Below are 23,251 nucleotides of genomic sequence, written 5' to 3'. Positions count from 1 at the left end.
GTGTGGTAGGTGGCTAAGGGCAGGTGGACCCCGTGAAGGCTGTCCTTTGGGCACTACCCAGGGCACTACAGGTTACCTGGCCACAAGCCAAGGACAAGCTGGGAGAAAGAGAGTCTGGGCAGGTCTTGCCCCATTTGGCAGATAATAAAATTGGACTTGGCAATGCCCGTGAGGTCACCCAGTGAGTGGGGAGTGGGTGAGGGAGTACAGGCCCCTGGCTTTCCAATTCCTCTAGATGTGGCTGAACAGGAAGGCTGGACCCTGGGGAGGAAGCCAAGGAGGCCCTTCCCTTCCTGCGTGAACCCAGGCAGCACTTCCCTCAGCTACAGGTACAGATGAGAAAACTGAGGCCCAGAGAGGGGAACGGCTGGCCCAGGACACCCAGCACAAGATCGGACCCTCCCTTGCTTGCGGCCATGCCCCGTCTACCCCATTTGTCACAAGTGGTCACACCATATGTTCCTGGAGCAGCCTTGCTCTCTCCAGGGCCCCTCTTCAGCCCTTGGCCCTTCTTCCCTGGCCCCAAAGATCCCCTTGCCTGCCCACCCTATGTACCAGGGGACCCAGAGACCAGCTGAGACCCCTCTCATCCACGAAGGAACCCCTGAAACCCACCGCGTACCCCCTCCATGGGGATCTCTATTCCGCCTGGGGCGGAGGGGGGGGGGGATGGGGATAGGACATGCCTCCCTCGGCCTCGGACTTGAGTAAGGGGTTGGTGGGCCACTCTCTTTGCTCTGCTGTGTCTGGATGGAGCCCTATTCGCCTCAGTGTCCTCAGCCCTGAAAGGGGCAGAGGCAGCCCGATGACACTAATCATCCTCTGGAAACTGTGCTACAGGAAGCGATGGGGAACTAGACCAGTGGCCACAGGAAAACCGGGTGGTAGACAGCGGGCTCCTTTGTTCCAAGAATGAACCATGGTCCCTCCCCCTCCGGGAGTTCCTCGCGACTAGGCTTAGGACTCCCTTTCCAAGGTCGCAGGCCCTAGAGCAGACAACCGCTGGCTTCACGCTCCACACTGAGACCCAGGAGTGGGGGAAGGGGGACTTTCCCAAGGTCACACGGACAGGAGTGGCCGCTGGCCATGGATGCCCGGCCCAAGGGCAAGGGGAGGGCAGCCTCGGTTTACGCACTCCACGGATTTCACAAACCTACCCAGCGCTTCGGGAAATGAGGTGAGCCCCCGGGCGTGAGTGCGTCTGTGTCGGTCAGGACTGAAGGGTCAAGCTCCCCCGCCTCCGCTCCCCCTCCCGCCTCCCCTCGTTGGGTCCCGGGAGCCTTCGGGTCTGGAGAAAACCAGAGGGAGACCTCGGGCGTGGGAGAGACAGACGCCTCCTTCCACCTCCTCCCCCGCCGGCCCCTTGCTCCAGGCAGGGTGAATAACACCCAGAGGCGCGGCGCGGCGCGGCGGAGTGAGGGGCGGGGCTAGAGACGGGGCGGGGGCGCCGAGGGGCGGGGCTAGAGGCGGTGCGGGGCGTGGAGGGGCGGGGCTAGAGGCGGGGCGGAGCGCCGAGGGGCGGGGCGCGCGGCTGGCCAGTCGGGGCCGCGTGCTGGCTGCGGCGAGCGCACAGCCGCAGGGCTCTCCTGGCGTCCGGCGCCCCACCGCACAGGTAAGGGCGGGGTGGAGGTGCGCGTCTTCGCGCGGGCTCCTCCTCTGCGCTCTCCCGGCTGCCGGTGGGGCTTTCGCTTCCGCGCCCCCTCTGGCCGGCGCATCGCGGTCGGTCTACGGCTCCTGGGTCCCGGTGGCACTCACACCTGGGCCGTCCATGTTTGTCCTAGAGGGGTTCGACTTTATCCTCTCTGCCCCGTGGGCACCTGTCTGGCTCGAGTTTAGGGGTGCCTCAGGAACGGCCTCCCGCCGGAGTCGGGCGCGGCAGGAACGCAGTGTGCCCTGGGACTTGGCCTGAGCCGCGGTGCGAGGGCCATGGGGCTTTACTCCGCCCGAGAGACTGCCCGGAGGAGGTGACGCCGGCTGGCGTTGCTTGCAGTGAGAACGGCATGGGCAAGTGCCTGTTGGCTGGAAAGGGAGCCCATGTTTGGGAAACTCCAGTGATTACGTGTGCCGGGGCTGGGAGAAGGAAGGAAGTTGTGAGGTATGCGTCTAGAGAGGTCAAGGGGAGCCTCTAGGGACAAGAAGCTTGGAGCCATGGAGGGCAGAGGAGGGGTGCTGGGGGAGAGGCCCAGGTGGAGACTGAGAGGTCAGCTGTGACAGTTCAGCACCCCTCCCTTGAGCAGCCCCTCTCTCTACCACTGGGCTTGCTCGTTGATGGAGGGGACTGCATGGCCGCCCAGAAAAACTCTCCACAGCAAGTAGAACTTCCTTGCATGTCCAGACCAGGAAATACCAGAATGGGTGCCATAACAGGGTGTGGCTGAGGGGGGGCCGGAGGGGCCAGGCCTTGGAGGAGGCAGGGGAGGCCTTAGTAGTGACCCTGCTGGAGACGGACCCAGTGTGCACAGAGGCCAGGAATCCAGAGGAGAGAGCAGGTCTGGCTGCTGGTTAGACTAACACAGGGACAGGCAGCTGACTCACCTGGGCACGCCAAGACTGGCCAATTCTGGGCTCACTCCACTCCGTGGTAAACATTAAGGCTGTCTGGGGAGGCAGGAGGCTGGGCCCTGCCAGCAGCTTGCTGTGCGCCCTCAGGTGAGTCACCTGGCTTCTCTGAACCTCCTAGCTCAGGTGAGCCTGGTGGGACTGGGAGTCCGAGACCCGGGTCTGATTCCTGTACGTGCTCTGCAGGTACTGCCTCTGGGCTCTCCTGTGCCTTCCTGGGCCTCAGGACCCCCACACATACAGCACATGCAGCCTATCACTGGGGAACCTTAGAACTGGATGGAGTGGGTGAAGAGGCCATGCCCTTGATTGGGGAGAGGCGGGTTGGGTGTGACCAGGTTAGAGAGGAGAAGACTTTTACTGGGTCCTTCTCATATTGAGGTTCAGCACCTCCTCTTCCTCTCCTTCCTCTGCAAACTCACACTCACGTATACTCACACCTGGCCTCACAGCCTCCTCATCGCCTCTAGGATGAAGCCCCGAACTCCCTCACCTGGGGCCACCAGACCAGGCCCCTAGCCTTAACTGCAGCCTCCCCACACCCACCACCTCACCAGCCATGCTTACCTTCTGGTCTTTCCTGTAGACAGCATGACTCAGTTGCCCAGGGTAAGAGATTTTTGGGGGGCCACAGACCTGGAAGGGCCCTGCGAGCCAGGTATGTAAGATGCCCCGAGGGGCCCCAGGCTGCTGTGGGAGGTGAGAGAGGCTGGGCCCCAGAGCCGCTCCTCTCCACCAATTTATCCTTTTTAGGGAGGATTGAAATGTTTGAAAAGTTCCGAGCTAGTCAGACCCCCATTTTCATAGAGGAGGTGATTGAGACCCAGAGGGGAGCAGGGCTGTAGATAAGCTGGGGCACGGCGAAGGCTGAACAGCTGCACAGGGGGCCACAGCTCCAGGGCAGGGGAGCGCTGCCGGCCCCTGGGGGAGAGGGACAGAGAGCTGTGCCCCGCGTGTGGCGTTGACGTGGGTGGGGCGCATGAGTGTGAGGGGTACCGGGGCTCAAGGCCTTCCAGCGGTGTTATTTACCGTGGGTCCCTGGCTTACTCCGAACTGGTTCCCAGCCTGCACCTCGCATCCTGGCCGCACCCTCCCTGCTTTGCCTTTAGCCACTGTCTTCACCTCTCAGCTCAGACCCCAACTGCCTGTCAGCTGAGGATGGAAAGCTCACCTTAAAGGGCCTTTCCTTTCTGTCAGTTTCTGAAGGTATGAGTGAGGGTCAGGTGCGCCAGGCCACACTTGCTGTACCCCCGCCCCCGGGCTGGGCTCTCCTGGTCTGCCTGGGCTGACCTGGAGCAACCTGCCCCCCTGCCCCCGGGGCTGGGGCTGCTGCAGGCCCTGCGGGGGGAGATGGCTGCAGCCGGGTCCAGCCTCTTCCCCTTCCTGCCGCTCCCTCCCAAGGCCTCGCCCTCCTGAAGCAGCAGCAGCAGCAGCAGGAAAGGTGGGGTGGAATGCCTGGGCCTGGGCCCTTGGCCAGAGTTCTGAGGCACCTGCTCCACTCGGCCCCAGCGCCAGTGCCCTGGGAGTCGTAGGCTCCCAGGGTGGGGAGGGATGACTCCCCTTTCTTCTTGCGTCTCCCTCTGTCGCCTGCCATCACTGGCTGCCTTGATTATGTCTCCCACCTCACCCAGGGCAGCTAACTTGAGAGCCTCAGAGTATCAGTGCCAGGGAGAGGCAGAGTCTGGGTAGGTGACCTCCTTTGTCAGGTGAGGGCACCACGGTCTAGCGGGAGAGGGCTGTGTCCACTTGGAGGCTGCAGCCTGGCCGTGGGGTGGGTTTGCGTCCACATCCTTGCTGCTCCTCCCTCCAGGCAGGAGGCCACCTTCCCAGGTGGTCACTGCCTGCTCGGAGGGTCCCTGCAAGGAATTCCAAAAGCCAAGCCCACCTGCCCACCCCTACAGCCCCATTTCTCGAGCAAGACCCATCCAGCAGGGTCGGCCTGCTAGGGGTGGGGGACATTGAGGGTCCCACCCACACTGACCTCACCCTTTTACTCCTTGGCACCATCTCCTCTGCAGCTACCACAGAGTCCATCTCTGCAGGTCTGACTGACACCATTCTCTTGCTCTGAGGTCCGCCATGGCTCCTCTGTCGACCCCTTAGGCAGAGCCTGGGCCCTCGTGACCGTCAGCCTCTGCTCTCGCCTGCATGCCTTGTCCTCCTCTCTGCCTTTTTGTTTCTTGCCCAGCCTTTGTGGCTTCCGCCGAAACTCCCTCAGTCCCGCAGCCCTACTGGGTGACAGAGTCCTGAGCCTTGGCCTTGAGAGCAGCTGGGCTCCCCCCAACGGCACGTCCTTGTTTCCAGAGACTCAGTGGAGAGGGGGCTAACGCACCGCTAGATGTCACTCTGAGCCCTTGGGAGCCATGGCGGCTTCTTGATCCCCGGAGTCGACAGTGGACCAGAACTGGGCCTGAGGACTCTCTGCCTCTTTGGGTAAAAAGGGGTGCTTCTCTCGGCAGTTCCGAGCCCTGTCTCCCCCTCCTTCAGACGCCCCTCAGCCTCAGCGCGGCCCAGGCGGGGCGTGGGGCAGGGGTCAGTGGCCAGTCTGGGAACTTCCCTTCGAGGCGACCTGGGCTCCTTGCTCAATTCTGATGTGCGTGTGGGGGTCGTGGACCTCGCTTCTGGCACACGCCCGCGAGGGAGGACGGGCCCCGACGCTGGCCCCCCAGCGTTGTCTCGCTCTAATCTGTGCCCCGTTCACAGGCCCCGCGGCCGGCACACTGGCCATGTGCAGCCCTGAGGAGTCGGCCCTGCTTCGGCTGGAGGAGGTCTTCTCGGCCACCCTCGCCCGGATCAACAGCCTTGTCCTCCAGCCCCTGCTTGCGGCCGGTGAGCCTCCGTTCTCCGCTGGGAAGGATGGGGGACACAGGAGCTGTCCAGCGACCGGAATTTTACCTTGTTGGGCTTTCTGAGCTACAGCTTTCTCACCCTCAAATGCAAGTGCTGACGCTTGGTGTCGGCCTCTGGGGTCCGGGCCTCCTGATGCTGACTGCTCCTTTCTCAGAGGGACCCTGAGAAGCCGGGCCACGAACCCTGTCCTAGCCCAGACCTGGCTGTGCATCAAGACAATCCTCTACTTCTCCCAGGGCTCAGGCAGGATTCTCTGGCTGAATTCTCATCTCGAGCTTCCCCAGGGCACCACCAGAAGGCAGGATGCCTGGGTGTTACTCCCAGCTTGGGTCTCACTTGCGAAGTGACCTGGGGCGGGTGCCTTCCTCCTGGGGGCTCTGTCCATGCGTCCGTGAATGGCAGGGACTGCAGGACCCTCCGGGCCCCACGTTCTGGGTCTGAGGAAGCCAAGACTCAGGGGGCATTAGTGTACTTGGTGCGTCCAGGTCATCGGTGCTGTCCCTGGTTAGGGAGGAGGTGGATATGTGCCCGTGTTCACGTCTTGGGGTGCTGCTCACCACTCCGCCTGCCCAGCCCTCGCTGAGCTTATCACCTGAGACCACGCAGACCGCAGACCGCTCCCAGCTCACGCGTCCCCACCCAGGCCTGGGGCACATCAGCTCCCAGTCCTGGCCCAAGGACCCCAGGGATGTAGGGCCCTGGCGGCAGCTCCAGGGCTGTGGGGTGCTGCCGGCCCCCAGATGACCACCGGGGTCCCTGTGGGCCCTCACGGTGTGCTTGTGCTTCCTGCCCCAGCCCCAGAGCCGTCGGACCCCCGGGGCAGAGAGTGTCTGCTGCTCCTGCAGCAGCTGCACGGGCGCTCCCAGCAGCTCCTGGAGGTAACGGAGGAGAGCCTGCACTCCCTGCGCGAGAGGCTGCGCCACCCGGACACCGTCGGCCTGGGGTCCCTGCTGCTGCTGCATGGTGCCGAGGGTGTCCTGCGGGTCCACTTGGAGTAAGACAGTGAGGGGGGCCTGGGGCTCGGCCTGGCGCCAGGGTTCCCCCGGCACCAGGGCTCACCCGGATCAGGTCTCGGGCAGAGGTTTGGGTTGAGCCTGGGGTGGGGCTTCCCTGGGGTCAGCCTCAGTGGCCTTGGGCATTAGCCTGGGGCGGACTCAGACACCCCAGGCTTGATCGAGCCTTGGGGCCTCCCAGGGAAGAATTTGTGAGCTAGAATTATCTCATTGGGTCAGTCAGGGGTTGAAGACACCAAAGCCTAGAGCCAGGGTACTGCGTAGGCCTTCAGGGCTGCGGCCACTCAGCGAGTGGGATCTGGGGCCCCCAGAAGGGCAGGGGCTTGGGTGTGGAGCAGGGGCCTGGGCCTGCAGGGTGCCCTCCGTGCTGCCTGCAGGTACATCAAGTCCTACACGAGCTGCGTGGTGGTGCAGGCCTTTCAGAAGACGGCAAAGAAGAGGAGGTGAGCACGGGTGTGCAGCGGGCCTCCGGGCGGTGGGGCCTGGGAGGGGGGGAGGGCTGGGGAAGCCCGTCCCAGAGCAGAGTGTCACGGCCCGTGGCTCATCCCCAGCACTCCTGGCTCTGACAACTCCTCACTGGTCTGCAGTGGAAGAGAGGGAGGGGACTAGTGAGCAGACTCCAGGCACCCACTAGGCCGGGTGACCCTAGGGCGGGAGAGGGGACACTCCCACTCAGCGTGGTCGGTTGTGGCCACCGATCCCTTGAAATGCCAGGTACTGCTACTGAATCTCCAGGAGGGACGCTCAGGCTCTGCGTCTACCTGCGGGGGGAGAGGCCTGGGGTCTGGGACTGGTGCTCGGACCTGGGGGGTCGGCCAGGGCCAGGGGTGCGATGGTGGTGGGTGCGAGGACGGAGGAGGGGAGGGCGGAGGTGACGCGTGGCCTTCCCTCCGCCCAGCGAGTACTGGCGGGGCCAGCGGAAGGCGCTGCGGCAGCTGCTGTGGGGCGTGAGCCCCGAGGGCTCGGTGGGCACCGCGCTGGTCCAGGCCCTCCGCCAGCCGCTCAGCCACCACGTGCAGCAGTACGTGGTCCTCCTGCTGAGCCTCGGCGACAGCCTCGGGGAGGTAGGTGGCAGGGTGGGGCGACGCAGGGCCGTGGCTCAGGGCGTCCGCCTGACTCAGGCGCCCTGGTTCGAGAAGGACCGGGCCGGGCTTGGGGGACATGGCCCTGTTCTGGGGGGCTCGAAGGGGCATAGTTTTGCCCTGGGGTGTCTGCGGTACTTGGCCCTGCCCCGATGGAGCCGGCAGAGACCCTGCAAGCAGATGCGGAATCATACACGGGTGTGAGGACACAGGCCCAGCTGGGGGAGTCACGGGGTGGTCCTGACTCCCCGAGAAGCTCCTTCATGCTGGCCGCTCCCCAGCGGCGGAGCTGGCAGGGAGGAAGGGAGGACTTCGGCCGAGACCCAGGCCGGGGCCGGGCAGCCCCGCAGGCTGGGGCGAGCTCTGAGGAGCCTCCCGCCCCAGCTGCTCCGTCTCCCGCAGCATCACCCCACTCGGGAGCTGGTGGTGCATGCGGCCACCGTCTTCGGGGACCTGCAGTCCTTCATGAGGCAGGAGCTGGACCAGGCCGTGGCCACGCAGGCCCTCTGGCAGGCCCTGAGCAGCCGGCAGAGGGTGAGTTCGAGGCCTGAGGGGCGGTCAGGGGGGCTGCTGGGTCACTAGAGCTGCTTGCCATACTCTCCGTGCCTCAGTGTCCCCAACTGGAAGCAGGGGGGTGGCTGAACCAGGCGGCTGTGAGGCTCCTTTGTCCAGCCATCCTCACCCATTTGCTGAGCGCCTCGTGGGACAGGCCATGAGCTGGCTGGGTCTGGGGAGGAGCGGTCTGCAGAACTGACCCTCTCTCGGGGTGTCAGCAAACAACTGCATCCCACGTGCCTGCCCACTGTGGCACGTACTGCCCTGCAGAGGAGACTGTCCCCCGTGCCCTGAGAGGGTGTGCAGGCTTGGGGCCCAGGGTAGAGAATCAGAACGGGGCAGGAAGATGAGAATTGCCAGAGAGAGGCGGGCCCTGCAGAGCCCCGGGTGAGAGCTGGTGGAGCTTGGCTGGGGCCGTGGCTGGAGGTGGGTTGGGCAAGACACAGTGACACTTCAAGAGAAGTGCTGCCCTGCTGGGAGTGGCTGGGAATGACCCTCCGGACCTTGGAGCCCCGTCACTGACCCGGGGGTCTCCAGGAGACGCTCGGATCAGTGGGCATCCGGGGCAGAGGCAGGCAGGGGAGCGGCTGGCGGCAGCCAGGACAGGGGCGCCTGAGCCCTGTGCCTCCCCCATCGCCTCACCAGGACGCACTCTGCACCCCCACCCGCCGACTCCTGCAGGACAGCCAGGACATCCCCGTGACGGTCGCCCCGCTGCGGGCGGAGCGCGTGCTGCTCTTCGATGATGTCCTCGTCCTTTTGCAGGTCGGCGTGGGGCTGACCAGGGGCCCGGAGGCCACCGCGGGGCTCAGGGGCTGGTTGAATAAGGGGTGGGGAAGAGGCAGACAGGTGGGAGCGAGCACGGGGGCTCTCGGGAGGTGATGGGGTGGCGAGGCGGGGGGCCGGGGCGGGGGTGGCGGGCGTCGTGGCTCTGCGGGAGCAGGGGCGGCGGGGACAGGCTGCTGCAGGTGGCCTCCGGCCTCAACCCTTCCCGGCCTCCCTGCCTCTGTCTTCGCCTCCTGTTCCTCATTTGGAAAAGGGGATAATTGTGAGTGAGTTCGTCCTTCAGCGGAAGCCGGACACTCTGAGTCCTCCTCAGATTGGAGAGGCCGTGGGTGGCGCTTGGCAGCTGAGGAGGGCCGCGTGGGCGCTCGGGGCCCCTGCCAGCGTCTAGAGAGGGGCGCCACGCAACAGAGGTGGCTCTCGGCACACGCGAGTCAGGAGGGAGCCAGGCCTGGGCTCGGCATTGTCACCGAGACTGCGCTTCGTCCCCGTGAACTCACAGTGCCCCGTGACAGGCACGGCGCTGACTTCTCTGTCCCCCACACTGTCAGTCTGGAGCTGCCCTGGAAGCAGGGAGGCTGAGGCCGCTTGCCCCCCCCCCACTGAAAGCTGTGTCCCCTGAGTCTAGTTCTGGCGTTTGTTCTGATCAGGTTGAGCTCCCCTCCGCTCCTGACTTCACACTCTGTGGTGTCCCAGAGAGAAGCTGTCACTTAAATGCGCTGAGCCCTTTCCCGACTCTGCACCTCTGTCCGTCCTCTTGTCTGTGGTCTGTGTCCGGCCCCGGGCCTGGCGCCTGCTCCTGTGGCCGTGGGGCAGTGACCAGCCCTCCTGGGCCAGGCGGGAGGTCACTCCGCAGAATCTCCCAGAGGAAGGGACGTTCAGTCTGGCTGTCAGAGCAGGGGTGGTATTTCGGGGAGAAGGCACATCAGGTCACACCTTCTCGAGGTTCGGGGCAAGCTCGAGAAGGAGCGAGTGTGGAGCGGCTGTGGTGCTGTGGTGTGGAGGGGGTGACGGGTGGGGACGCGTGAGCTGGGAGCGATCTGCGTGGTCTCAGGAGGTGGGCTCAGCAGTGGGGTCTCAGTTCCCGAGGCAGCAGGAGCCTTAGACAGGCTTCTCGCAGGGGCCGATGCGGTCTGAGCTGCATTTCCAGAAGACCATCCTACTGGCCGTGATGGAGCAGGATTGGGGGCTGGGGGAGGCCGGTCCCAGGTTCCTGACCAGACCCTTGAGTGGGGAGCGAGCTGGAGGAGCTGCCTGGAGATGGGGAGCAGGCGGGGGTGCTAAGGGATTCGGCGCTGGGCGTGCTGGACTGAGCAGCCTGGGGACATCAGCGGTGTCGTGAGGCTGGTGCTCGGGGCACGGCTGGGCCAGAGGAGTGGGTGAGTGTCTGCTCTGGGCTCTGGATGACACCTGCGCCTTATCTTCTCCCAGGGCCACAGTGTTCACACCTTCAATCTGAAGCTGGTATGGGTGGATCCTGAGCGGGACGGGTGAGCAGCCCCCTCCAGTGACAACCCAGCCTTCCCCCTGCACCCCGTGGAGCCTGCACCCCGGGGCTCTGACTTGGGCCCTCCCCAACACCCTCCTGGACATGGCTGGGGCCTGCTTGTCTCCTCCACCTGTCTAGGTGCACCTTTCACCTCTTCACCCCCGAGGAAGAGTTTTCTTTTTGCTTCAAGGACCCACAGGGCCAGGTGAGTGTGGGCGAACTATGAACCGGGGGCAGGGAGGGGGTGCCGAGGAGGGAGGGAAGGCGACCGAAGGGAAGGGGAGGCACAAGTACGTAACCCTGGAGGCGCCAGGGCTGTGCCAGGCCTCTGGGGCCTTGGTCAGAGTGCGTCAGGGGTCAGCCCGGGGTCAGGCATCGGAATACCGTGGAGAGCGGGTATCTTTCTCTGTGAAGCGGGCATCGGGGCTCATGTCGCTCCCCGCCAGGCGGTTCTGCCTCTCCCCTCTGGGCAGGCCCCGAAACTGCAGACAAGGGTCTCAGGTCAGGATGGAGGGCCCCAGGGAGCAGCGGGGAGCAGCGGGGTGGGGGTGGGAGACTGTCCTACGGGAGCCACCCGGAAGGCTTCCTGGAGGGGCCGCCTCCAGCAGCAATGACCTGTCTTGTGATCTTCTGTTCCTCCCAGGTGGTCTGGCAGTGGAAGGTGACCCAGGCCGTGTGCCAGGCCCTGCGTGGGAACAAGGACTTCCCGGTGCTGGGGGCGGGCCTGGAGCCCTCCCCGCCCCCCACCTGCCGCTCCATGGCATACACCTTCCTCGCCGAGGGCCGGCTCTGCCAGGCCACCTACGAGGGCGAATGGTGCCAGGGCAGGCCCCATGGCAAGTGAGTGGGGCTCTGGACATGGCAAGGCGGGGCTCCCCCTGGGAGTCCGAGGGGGCCGTTAGGACCCTCATGGGGCACTAACCAAAGGCGGTTACTTCCTGTGGTCAGTCGGCCCATTCCGTTTGTCCCCCAGAGTCTCTCTTAAGTCCTCTTGGACAGGACCTGGCCATAGTAGGTCTGTGGCAAGTAAAGTCTTGGTGATGGTGACACGGGGGTGTGAGCAGACATCGGGGGTCGGGGGGGGGGGGGCCCGGCCTGCAGGGCCTGTAGTCACTCTCTGTTCTCAGGAGATGCCTGTAGTCACCCTCTGTTCTCAGGAGGTGGTGACATAGTCCTCATGTCCGTGTGGCATTGTGTGGCTGCAGCGGACACGGTTCACAGTGGTCCTGTCTTCGTCAGTCCTCACACGAATGCTCGGGGGCAGTGGGGTCACCTGTTTCATAGGTGCAGAAGCTGAGGCCCGAAACCGGCATGGCTCACCCCAGGCCTCGGGCGGGTCGTGGGGTGAGGCAGGCCCACCTGACGCCTCAGGCAGGTCGGCTTTTGAAGAAGCCCCACCCTGTGCTATAGCCAGGGAGACTAGGGCCCGGAAAGCAGAAGGAACTCTCTGAGGTCACACTCCTGAGCGAGTCTGCTAGTTCTGACACCCCGATACTTCTAGGAACAAAGCGTAGGAACTAAAAGATTGCAAAAACGATGCATGTCTGACTAACGTTTGGCTTGAGCTTGACATTTAGCTCTGAGCTTCCTGTAGGTCAAAGGGAAAAGGGAACCTGGATGTTTCCAGTATTCTCCCTCCCGGGTGTAGTTGAGGGTGCCCCTCGAGGCTGCCGGGGCAGTTGTTCCAGGAGTGGAGAAGGCCTGGGAATGCTGGGGTCATAGAGCTCAGAGGACAGGGCTGGGTGGGGCAGAGAGGCCAGTCCAAGGGGACTCAGGCCACCGGGAGAGTCTGAGGCTGGGGGTCACGTGCATGTGGAGGGATGGGTCTGCTGTGCCTGATGCCGTGGACCTCGATTATGTTCCAGGGGGACCCTGAAGTGGCCAGACGGGCGGAATCACGTGGGGAATTTCTGCCAGGGCCTGGAGCACGGGTGAGACTGAGGCTAAACGTGGGCGTGTGTGGGGGGCAGGAGAGTGGTTTTCGTCCCTGTCGAGGTCACTGGGCTGGCCTCATCCTAAATTCCCAAACCTTGAACAGGAACTCAGAGGCCATCTGGTCCAGCTCCCCTCATTGTACAAAAGGGGGACCTAGGGCCCAAGGAGGGGCAGGCCGTGGAGGGAGTGGTCCAGAGCCCGAAGGCGCTCCCAGGGGTCATGGGGGCAGGATGGAGGGGCCCGGAAAGAAGACGGGGACTGAGCATCTGAGAGCCCCCTGTCATCTGAGAAGGCCCCTGGGGGCAGGGACACCCCTGGTGGCGTGGAGGGGGTACGGCGGCCGGTCTGGGGTCCGGGCGGCGGTGCTGGCACTGACGCCCCCCCCCACCCCCCCCAAACCCCTCCGCTGACAGCTTTGGCATCCGCCTGGTGCCCCAGGCCTCCGAGGACAAGTTTGACTGTTACAAGTGCCACTGGCGGCAAGGCAGCATGTGTGGCTACGGCATCTGTGAGTAAGTGACCCGTGGCCTGATGGTGGGGTGGGCTCGTGGGCCGGGCACGTCCGCTTGGCCAAGCTCCGGGAGGCAGGGCCAGCCGCTGGTCACTCTGTCCAGGTACGGCAGTGACGAGGTGTACAAAGGCTACTTCCAGGCGGGCCTGCGGCATGGGTTTGGGGTCCTCGAGAGCACCCCGCAGGCCCCTCAGCACTGCAAGTACACGGGCCACTGGGACAAGGGCCAGCGGAGTGGCTACGGCATCGGGGAGGACGGCGATAGGTGAGCGCTCCCCGGCCGCCCCAGGACCGCCTCACCGTGTGCGTGCCCCGTGTCAGCGAGTCCGCTCTGTCCCGCGGAGCCTCTCTGACGCCCCTCACTGCCCCCCGGCCCCGTGGTTGGCGCTCGGCTCAGGACGAGGGGGCCCTGGCCTCTGTGACTGCAGGGGCCTCCCCACTCTGATGCCTCCTTGTGAGGAGGAGGAGTTTCTGACTCCCCCATTGGGGCATCTGAGGCCCTCTGGGCTGTCAGACGAAGCTCGGGGTCCCTTGCCTGGCACCGCAGGCCCAGCCTGCTCCTCTGACCTCACCCCTGCCGTGACGCCCGGGCACCCCGCCGGCCCTCTAACCACTGAACACCCCCACATACCTGTCGCACGCGCCGACCTCCATGGCTTTGCACACCTGCGAATGGCACCCGACTCCATCTGCCCTTCTGCCACCTCCCCCAGGAAGACTGCCAGGGTGCCCTCACCCAGGCCGTCGCCCTCCCTCCCCCTCCCTCTTGGGGCGCCCGGCCTCACCTGCCTCGTGTCTGAGTTGCCCTGTCTCACCTGCCACCCCCTGCCGTGCCAGCGAGGCACGCAGGCGCGCGGGAACGATTCCGCTCCAACCCTGACCGCCCCCCGCTCCCCCAGGGGCGAGCGCTACATTGGCATGTGGCAGGCCGACCAGCGCCACGGCCCGGGCGTCCTGGTCACCCAGGCAGGCGTCTGCTACCAGGGGACCTTCCAGGCGGACAAGATGGTGGTGAGTGGGGCGACCCGCATGTGTCCCGGGGCTGCATGCCGGAGCCCCCTGCTCCGGTCGGGGTGGGCGGGTGGGAAGCGCGGGTCCTCAGCGCCGGAGGCAGCCACACCCGGGCAGAGAGGTTCGGCCCTGCCACCCGCCTCCTCTGGCCTTGGCCAAGTTCCCCTTCGGCGACGCGCATTCACCGCTTACCACAAAGACCAGTGGAAGAGCAGGAGTGCCGGGCGGGGGACGGCGCTGCCCGCAGCCTCCGCAGCTGCGGCGACGGGCCCCTGACTGGGCGCCCCGCCCTGGACGGCGTGGCCTCGTGGGCTCTCCCAGTAGCCCTGCGGGCCGTGTCGTTGTCCCAAGTGTATGAATGAGAAATGCGAGGCTCAGAGAGGCCAGGTAACTGGCCCGGTGTCACATCCTAATGAGCGGCAGGGTTGAGACTCAAACCCAGGTCCCCTGAGCCCGGGCACCCAGCACTCGCCTCCCGCCTCGCCCTACCCTGCCGGGGTCTTGGCGCATAGTAGGGCTCTGGCCTCATGGCGGTTGCTGTTATTATGGCTTGTTTGTTTATTTATGCTACACTTTGTCGTGGACAAGATCAAAGAAGGAAGAAGAGACAGGAATGAGCACATAAACTAGATGCACAAACACGTGGAACAGAAATTGTGTCCTGCCTGGCTCTGAGCTTCCTGGCCGCCGGTGCGGCCAGAGCGCCCGACCTGTTCTCCCGTCCCCAGCCCTGGGGTCAGCCCCGGGGTCAGTGACAGGGAGGGGGAGATGGTTCAGGACACGTGCGGAGCTTCCGGAGCCATCGGAGCGAAGGGAGGGTCCCCCAAGAGGCTTCCTGAGCGAGGCCCCAGGGTGGCGGTCCGGGTGCCTCGGGGATGAGGTCTCTGGGGCTCACGCTCGTCCTACCAGCCATGGTCCTGGGAGGTACGACGGGGCTCAGGACCCTGCTCCCTGTGAATTAACGCCCACCTCCCCCTTTCCTACCATCCCCCTGCCCCCCGTCTTCCCGTCCTGTCCCTGGCTCCCTTCCCTAGGGCCCAGGGATCCTCCTCTCTGACGATGACTCCTTGTACGAGGGCACCTTCACCAGGGACCTGGCCCTCGTGGGGAAGGTGAGGGACCCAGAGCCTGCTCTACCCCCTGCCGAGGCCAGGGCTGGAGCCTGCGCCTGCCCCCCAGGGCCCAGGCTGAGGGTGCAGAAGGCAGGGGAGGACCTCCCCATCTCCACGCAGCCAGGGGTGGGCGCAGGGACCCTTCCTTGCGGCGGAGGTGTGATTTGATCCTGGCGGGAGTCAAGGCGAGGGGTGCGCTTGCGTTGGGTGCGGCGGGTGCTGGGGGTCTTCCGGGGTGTCTGCCCTGTCCAGCGCCACCGTCAGTACCTCGGGCAGGTGCCCCTGGAGTGACTGTCTTTCCTGCCCGAGCTGACCCAGCAGAAGGCAGAGGTGTCCTTGCTGGGGCTTTGGGAAATGTGGGTGCTGTTTTGGTTTTGTCATGACTGGAGGCCGCCGCGGTAGATCTGGTGGGTGGAGACCAGAAGGAGCGCTAGGAATGGGACAGCCCCATGCAGCAAGGATGGCCCTCCCGAGGGCCGGCGGTGCCCCATGCCCTCCCCAGGCCTCTGCTGGCCCCAGAGTGGTGGTTCTCCCCGCTCTGAGCTGCGAGCCCCTTCTCTCTCTCCCCGTCTCCAGCTCTTGGTGGGGGAGCTCCTGCAGGGGTGGGGGGTTATGAGCCCCTCAGGCTGGGGCGGATTGAATGGATGGTTGGAAGGCCACCCTCCAGTCCCTAGCCTCTATGACCCAGAATGGACCGCACGAGGCCTGTCATGGTTGGATGCAAGGGCAGCTGGACAGACAGTACACAGACATCCCTGCCTCTCTTTCCTGGCTCCCAGGGCAAGGTCACCTTCCCCAACGGCTTCACCCTGGAAGGCATCTTTGGCAGTGGGGCAGAGAGAGGCCTGCATACTCAGGGCGTGCTGGACACAGCTGCCCTCCCGCCTGACCCAAGCAGTACCTGCAAGAGGTAAGAGCCTCACCGTGTGGCCTGGCCTTCCGGAGCCCGTCTGGGTCAGTGGCGGTGGGAGGTGGTCTGAGTGTCTCTGTGCTTCCAGGGTCTCGGGCCCTATCAGAGGGGCTTCTCTGTACCTCTTAGCTCTTGGGAGAGTTCAAAGAGCCCAGGGCACACAGCCCCCAAGTCAGACACTCTTGGAACCAAGGGCTGTGTGGTGATAACTCCACGTGCCACTAAACTGTAGAAAAACATTACATGTAGGCTTTGTTTGGACCCTGCTTTTTTATAGGACGGGTATAAGACAGCTTACAAAGTAAAACAAACAAGAATAAAATAGAAAATAAAAGTGTGAGTCGAGCTTAAAAGAAAGGAAGGTGCAGATAGGCCTTCTAATAGTTTTGACTGACCATTATCCTAGCATGAGTTCCCCGGTAGGCAAGGTGAAGAAGGAAACTTACTAAGTGGAAGAGGAAGACTTGTTTTTGCACCGATGGGGGCATCTAGGTGTGTGGTGGTTCTAACAGGGTGTTAGCCAGCATTTTGGATGTGGGGGGTGGGTACAGTTGACTTCTTGACCCGTCGCTCTCTGACAGTAGGAGCTGAGCACGGACAGCAAACTTTAGGGGCATGACCTAGCCCGGCTGGGGTGCAGGTGTGGGGGAATCTGTGAGCGTGTTGGGGGTGCAGCGCTGCATTAGACGTTCACACAGGCCCATTGGCCAAGGCAGGATCAAGCTCAGGCAGTAGCAGATGTGGTGGGAGGGAGAGTGGGACCTCGTGGCAGAGGAATCCTGGACTTCCGGGCACTGGTCTCTCTTAGGACAAGACCCCGTTCTCTGGACTGAGCCTCCAGCTCTCCAGATCTTTCTGTCTCTGTGTGGCCCTGTCTCTCTTCTCCACTGAGCAGTAGACTCTGTCCCTACTCAGCCTCTCCTTTCTCCTGGAGCATTTGAGGTAGATCCATCTGTATCCCCAATCCATCCACCCTTCCTGGGCCCAGACTCCGGGCCAGGCTGGCTATCCCCACCTCTCCAGGAGCCCGGGCAGGGTCCTGCCCACCACGGCTCTGCTTCTACTCCCTGCCCTCCACCGCCTCTGTTGCAGGCAGCTGGGCCTGGGCGTCTTCCCCGTGGAGAGCCGCTGGCAGGGTGTCTACGGCCCCTTCCGGGACTTCGTGTGTGCTGGCTGTCCTGGGGACCTGCAGGAGGCTCTCCTGGGCTTCCATGTGCAGAGCTCGAAGGAGCTTCGCAAGTCCCAGGAGTACCTGTGCTGCGAGAGGTGAGGCCCAGGGGCGTGTACCTGTGCACCCATGGGGCCATCCAAAAGGCTTCCTGGAGGGGTGGGCCTGGGCCCAGGCGTGGGTGAAAGACGTGTGTGCGCGGTGTCCCAGGACCCAACTGGATGACGGCGTGGGCAGGATGGACGAAGTGCTGGAGGAGCTGCTGCAGCACCGGCAGCCCGAGGCCCTGCAGCAGTGCCTCAGGAAGGTGAGGACCCTCGAGGAGGGGGGCCTGCGGCGAGCGGACCTCACTTCCCCCAGTGCCGGCCAGAGGGGACAAGCCCTCGAGCCCCGTCCCAGAGGGCCGCAGTGCTCCCATCTGTGAAATGGGCATGGTCTCGGGGCTCCTGTCCAGGCCCGTGGTGCTCCGGCCCCGGGCCCTGAACATCTCTTTGTTGCCTACGCCCTGGCCAGGCTCTGAGCAGCTCGCTGCACCCCCTGGGACAGCTGCTCCGGACGCTGATGCTGACCTTCCAGGCCACTTACGCAGGCACGGGGGCCAACAAGCATCTGCAGGAGCTGGCCCAGGACGAGGTGAAGCATCACGCCCGGGAGCTCTGGGCCGCCTACAGGTACGCTCGGGGGCACACGTGGTCAGCTGCCGCCCCAGGACCCCGGGGGTGGGCTCTGCCCTTTCCAAGCGTCAGCACTGCCTGGTACCCCGGGCAGGAATGGCGCCTCTCCCTCAGGTCTGGATGGAGAGAGAACCGGAGGGCGGGTTGGTGAATGTGCAGCTGGTGAGCAAAGGCCTTGGGTGGCGGGGGAGAGTAACTGATGGCAAGGCCCGACTAGGCCCTGGACTGACCCCTGACCCCAGGGGATCGCTGACCCTACTGCAGGCCGAGCCTGGCCCTGGACTCAGGCCCCACCTCCAGCTCCGGCTGACCTGTGGCCCCCATCGGTCTTTCCAGATAGGGCCCTGGCCACTGCAGTGCCCCCTGCGGGGTTCCAGGTCTCGGGCTGGCACCCTGTCCTCCCGAAGCCCTTAAGCACGGAGGTTCGGGAGGCCGCACCGTGCATCCCGTGCTCCACGTTCTGGGGGGCGGGGCCATCTGCCCTTGGCGACGGGCTGGGAGCGCTGGTCTGTGGGAGGTGGCCGCCGCGCCGACCCTCTCCTGTTGCTTTGCAGGGGTCTGCTGCAGGTCGCCTTACAGCGCAAGGGCCGGGCCCTGGAGGCAGAGGAAGACACAGAGACGAGGTAGCCACCCCAGGTCCCCATGGGGTCTGAGGGGTCCCCTCCCCCAGGGCAGCGGGCTCATGTCCAGGGAGGCCTCACACCTTTGCTCCTAGGGCCTCCCTCGGGGAACGGGGCGCTTCTAGGGGAAGCGTTGGGAGTCCTTGCCATTGACCGAGTGTAGTACATTGACAATTCGAGGACTGGAATGACCCGTGACCTCTGCTCCACGAGCATCCTGGGAGGGGTCAATGCACCCAACGTCTTTGTTCTGAACGTGCTGGCCCAGCCCTGCCTCTCCGTGTGCAGCTGCCCCGGCCGCCTTCCTTCTCCCGAGGGACACATGGGAAAACTGAGGCCTGCCAGGCACTGAGCCTGAGGCCACGCAGGATCACGCGAGTCGTTAAATCTGTCTCCCTTGGCCCCCTCCAATCACACCTTAGGACATGCCTCCAGATTCCAGGCCTCGAGACGCTGAGCAGAGAGGCCTTTCTGTCACTGCGTTGCAGGAGGTGTGGGAAATGGGGTTAGGCCTTAGGGAGAGCGTCCCCCTGGAGTCCTAGGAAGCGCGGAGCGCCAGGAGGCGGGACCGGACCGGCCTGGACGGGCTGCTGAGGGCTCTGCTGCCAGTCACCTGTCCATCCCGGGCCCTGGTTTTGCTTCCAGTCAAATGGGGATCAAAATCCCACTCCGCCTGAGCACCCGACTGAGACCAGACTTGGACAGAGTTTCCTAGGGAATGAGGGAGGCTGGAGGCAGCGACACTGTCGTGGGACCAGGAGCAATATGGGCTTGTCGAGGGGCAACCCAAGTAGCCATCCCTCCCCGCCCCCCTGGACCGCCACCCTGCTGACCCCAGCCCGTCCGCGCAGGGACCTGCAGGTGCACGGATTGGTGCTGCCCCTCATGCTGCCCAGCTTCTACTCGGAGCTCTTCACTCTCTACCTGCTTCTCCACGAGAGGGAGGACAGCTTCTACAGCCAGGGCATCACCAACCTGAGCCTCTTCCCCGACACCAAGCTGCTAGAGTTCTTGGACGTGCAGAAGTAAGCCTTCCCCCACGCCTCGCGCGCCAGACCGCCGGGGTAGCGCAGGCTACAGAGCCAGCTCAGATGGTCCTTAGCAAAAGAAGGGAGGCGTTGGGTGGCCGTGTACCTGTGGCGTCCCAGGGTTCTGCTGGTGTGCTGCGGCTGCATTCAGGTGTGGCTGGATCTAGGCGCTCAATGGCCTGAGACAGGGAAGCAACTTCTCTCACTCTCTGTTAGTCTGTCTCTGGCGCCCTGTACAGTGACGAACAGGGTGCCAGCCACGCCAGGTTTATGCTCTCGCAGCTCGGTCCCCGACCGTCCCCACAGGGAGCCGGTATCTCCTCCCCGGCATCTCCAGTGGGGACCCCGCAGTCCCTCACTGGCTTGCCTTGGGTCTGGAGTGTGCCCTCGAATGCTGGCCGTGGCCCAGTCTGGCCAGGCCCGCCTCCGTGTCTACCCCTGGGGCTGGGGCAATGTCACTTGCTCCCGGGTCTTGGCCTGAGAGAGGGGGAGGGGAGACCCTCCAGGGGAAACTGAGGACTGCACCAGGAGCAGGTCGGGGCCTCCTTTCTACCTTCAGTTGCCAAAACGTCCCTTTCTGACCCTCAGCGCCCCTTCTGATCCACTGATCGGGTGCATGACGGGGGGGCGTGGGCAGGCTCTCTCCTCCCCAAGCTGGTCTCCTCTGTCACACGGTGACGGTGCTTCCCACCCACCCCAAGCCTCGCTTTCCCTTCCATCTGACAGTCACTGCGGAAAACCTGGTGGCCGCCAGCTTCTCAGGTGTCCCTCCTCCATACCGCCCCCTGCTGCCAAGTCCTGCTCTTGTTTGGGGCCAGATGGAGGATGCCTTCTCAGGAACCCCTCCACCATCCGCCATCCTCCGGCCTCGCCTTGCCTCAGGCTCCACACACGGGCCCTGGGAAGCCAGTGTGGACCCACTTCCTGCACTCAGACCTGCTGGGGGGAACTTTGCCCTCTGACCTCAGACCCTGCCCCTCTTGGCAAAGCCTCTCATCTCATTTTAAAAATTTCAGGCACCTGTGGCCGCTCAAGGACCTCACGCTGACGACCAATCAGGTGAGAGGTGGGCCCTTTACTCATCCCAGGGAGGGGAAGCCCGAGCCCTGAGCTGGGCCCCCAGATTTGCTCAGGCGTCCAGGCAGCCCTTGTCTCCTGTCGCTGGTCGGAGGCTGCGGAGGGTCCTGTGGGGCAGGGGTGGGGCGGGGAGGAGACGCCAGGTTCCGCGTTATTCTGAGCTCTGGGCGAGGGTGCTGCTGCTGGCCCGCAGTGACCCGGCTCAAACACGGGCCCTTTCACTGGCTGTGTGACCATGGCATGGTGATGGGGATGGGGCGGGTGCCAGGCGCTCAGGGCCAGCACCAGCCGTGGGGAGGAGGGCGCAGTGGGGCTGGGGGCCGTGGCCTCACCTGGCCTGCCCCCTCTGCCCTACAGAGACACTCCCTCGTCACGGACAAGTGCTTCCTGTCAGCTATCGAGTGTCTGCAGAAGATCATGTGAGTCCCACCCTGGGTGGGGGTGGGGGTGGAGGCGGGAGGCAGGAGCCTTGGGTCCCTCTGTCGGGACCGAACCCGAGGACTGTGATCTGGAGCCAGTCACCCCGCTGCAGCACCACGATGGACCCCCGGGAGAAGCTGGAGGTGCTGGAGAGGACGTACGGAGAGATCGAGGCCACCGTGTCTCGGGTGCTGGGCCAGGAGCACAAGCTGCCCATGGACGACCTGCTGCCGCTGCTCATCTACGTGGTGTCGCGCGCCCGGTGAGCCGCCGGGGCCCGGAGCAGTGCCCCTCCCTCCCGCCCGCCCCCAGCCAAGACGCGCTCCGAGCACCGACATCTTTGAGCAGAAGGGTTTATGGACACAGCTTTTCTCGGTGCGACAGGGATGCTGAGGGCCAGAGATGAGAGAGTCCCAGAGTCCCGCCCCGGGTCCCACCCCGGGTCCCAGGGGTGCCAGAAGCAGAACGGGGACCACGCCCCAGGTGTCCAGCCCCCCAGGCTAGGGCTCCTTCCGCAGCGGCTTGGTGCCCGTCCCCGATGGGCCCCTCCTCCCTCTCACGGAGGGGCGCTCATTCTCCAGCATCCAGCACCTGGGAGCTGAGATCCATCTGATCCGGGACATGATGGACCCCATCCACACAGGGGGCCTCTACGACTTCCTGCTCACGGCCCTCGAGGTGAGGGACAGAAATGCCCCGGTCGCTGGGCAGACCCCTTCCCTGCCCCAGCCACCACCGTGGGGGTGGGCTCACTCACATTCGCGACTCGCGTGCCTCCGCGGGAGGGGGGTCCTCACAGAGCCCCTGTCCCTGCCCTTGTTGAAAGAGGCCGTGGTGGGGTGGCCACAGCGCGCCTCAGTCCTGGGGACCCCAGGACTGCGGGGTGTTCCAGGCTGTGTCCCCAAGCACAGAGGAGAGGGAAGGCTATATTCCCCTGCAGACTGGGGGCACGGTGGGCGGATGAGTCGGACACACGGCGGTCCAGGCCCCGGAGGCGGGCAGCCGTGGTGTTGGGCCCCGGAGCCTGTGCCGATGGCCTCAGCCCCGCCCCTGTCCCGCCAGTCCTGTTACGAGCACATCCAGAAGGAGGACATGCACCGCTTGCCCAGCCGCTGGGACTCCCGGGAGCCCCGGTAGCCCGGCCTCCCCTGCACGGACCGCAGAGCCGCAGAGCCGAGAGGCCCGGCCTGGCCCTCGTGGCCCTCGGAGGTGGCTCTTGGAGATGAAGGCTGAGTTTCCCACAGGGGGATGTCGCTGCCCCCGGGACTCGGATGAGGGTGAGGGTGACAGGCGTGGCTCCGGACCTGGTGGTTTCCTCCCGCTACCCCTGGGCCAGTCTCAGATGACCGCCTCCCGCAGGCAGGCCGGGGGCGGGGAGCCCCGGCTTCTCCTTGCCCGAGGGGCCCCTAAGTTGCTGGACCCCTCTGGGCCTCAGTGTTACCTCCTGTGACATGGTGGACGAGGTCGTCTGTAAAGGACCTTCCCTCCGTCTCGCTGAAGTCCTCCCGGAAGTCCGACTTCGGTCTGTCGGGCTGTGACCGAAATCCTCAGGTCACTGTCAGTGTCATTCCGTCTCTCTGCTCCTTGTCAGAGGCTCCAAGCTGCTAGTGACCACGCGCCTCCTGGGCCTTTTCCCCGTGCGTGGTCTCCTGGGGCCCTGCCTTTTCCCAGCCCTGCTGCAGGGGTGGAGTGTGGGGAGAGGGCGGTCTGTGCGGTGGCCGGGCCTACCCTGCCACTGTGCCCTGGGCTGAATAAAGCAAGTCGGTCATTGTTCTTGGCTCCATATGTGCCTTTCGTAAACAAGGTGCTGGCCTCGGCCTGGAGGGAAAGCCCCCCCATACCTGAGCCTGAGGCTGAATCCCCACCTGGAGCCTCAGGTGCGGGGCGGCTAGGAGGGTGGGGCCCCAGGGGCCCTCGGCTGACGTGGGGCGGTGGGCGGAGTGAGCCAGGTGCCTCGCGTGCAGCCACCTTCAGACGAAGGGGGGGGAGGTGAGGCTTTCTCTGGCCGCTGCTGCTGAATGTGGGCGCCTGAATGGTCTGGGGCTCCGGGTTGGCCAGAAAGCCCCGGAAGGGCGTGAGCTGACCAAGGGCGAGGACACCCAGGCTGCCGTGGGCGTTCGTGCCCATGCAGGACGAAGGCGAGCCTCCAGCACTTTAATCCTCCAAGTTCTTGCGTCTGGACCAATGAGAACAGCCGGGCCCGAGTCTGTGGGACGCTGCGGAGCCTCACGCAGGACCTTCCCCTCGTCCCCTCCCTGGGCCTTGCGTGGCACCTGCTGAACTGGAGCCCTGGGAGAGTTCAGGGGCCGCCAGGGCTGTGTCAGACTCTCTGAGGAACACTGCGAAGCAGACGGGGGTGTTCACGTTACACAGGAAGGTGATCACTGAGCTCGGTGCTCCGTTTACAAAAGCGACACCGCGGCCACGTGAGCACCTGCCGCGTGGCGCCGCAGG

At 64.7% G+C, this 23,251-nt stretch overlaps 1 protein-coding gene across 9 annotated transcripts; it reads left to right on the top strand.

The window, feature by feature from the left end:
- The first annotated feature begins 1,006 nt into the window (after positions 1 to 1,006).
- ALS2CL (ALS2 C-terminal like) lies at positions 1,007 to 22,570 on the top strand. Of its 9 annotated transcripts, none has more exons than XM_036219312.1 (27): positions 1,007 to 1,177; positions 4,864 to 4,992; positions 5,263 to 5,388; positions 6,205 to 6,403; positions 6,800 to 6,865; positions 7,321 to 7,486; positions 7,907 to 8,038; positions 8,705 to 8,824; positions 10,274 to 10,332; positions 10,470 to 10,536; positions 10,975 to 11,171; positions 12,197 to 12,262; positions 12,680 to 12,778; positions 12,881 to 13,042; positions 13,677 to 13,788; positions 14,823 to 14,900; positions 15,680 to 15,810; positions 16,903 to 17,076; positions 17,189 to 17,285; positions 17,492 to 17,649; positions 18,207 to 18,275; positions 19,124 to 19,297; positions 20,317 to 20,359; positions 20,735 to 20,796; positions 20,910 to 21,059; positions 21,379 to 21,475; positions 21,860 to 22,570. In XM_036219312.1, the coding sequence occupies exons 3-27, from the start codon at positions 5,286 to 5,288 to the stop codon at positions 21,932 to 21,934; spliced, it is 2,856 nt and encodes a 951-aa protein (XP_036075205.1). In that variant the 5' UTR covers positions 1,007 to 1,177; positions 4,864 to 4,992; positions 5,263 to 5,285; the 3' UTR covers positions 21,935 to 22,570. The 9 variants fall into 9 exon arrangements, with proteins under 9 accessions (XP_036075205.1, XP_036075201.1, XP_036075200.1 ...); XM_036219308.1 differs by lacking the exon at positions 1,007 to 1,177 and adding an exon at positions 1,529 to 1,612; XM_036219307.1 differs by lacking the exon at positions 1,007 to 1,177 and adding an exon at positions 1,568 to 1,612 and having other exon boundaries at positions 4,748 to 4,992.
- Positions 22,571 to 23,251: the final 681 nt, after the last annotated feature.

Source organism: Rousettus aegyptiacus, unplaced genomic scaffold, assembly GCF_014176215.1.
Source record: "Rousettus aegyptiacus isolate mRouAeg1 unplaced genomic scaffold, mRouAeg1.p scaffold_m13_p_4, whole genome shotgun sequence".
In the NCBI taxonomy this organism is placed as follows: Eukaryota; Metazoa; Chordata; class Mammalia; order Chiroptera; family Pteropodidae; genus Rousettus; species Rousettus aegyptiacus.
This window is presented reverse-complemented; position numbering and strand designations above follow the sequence as displayed.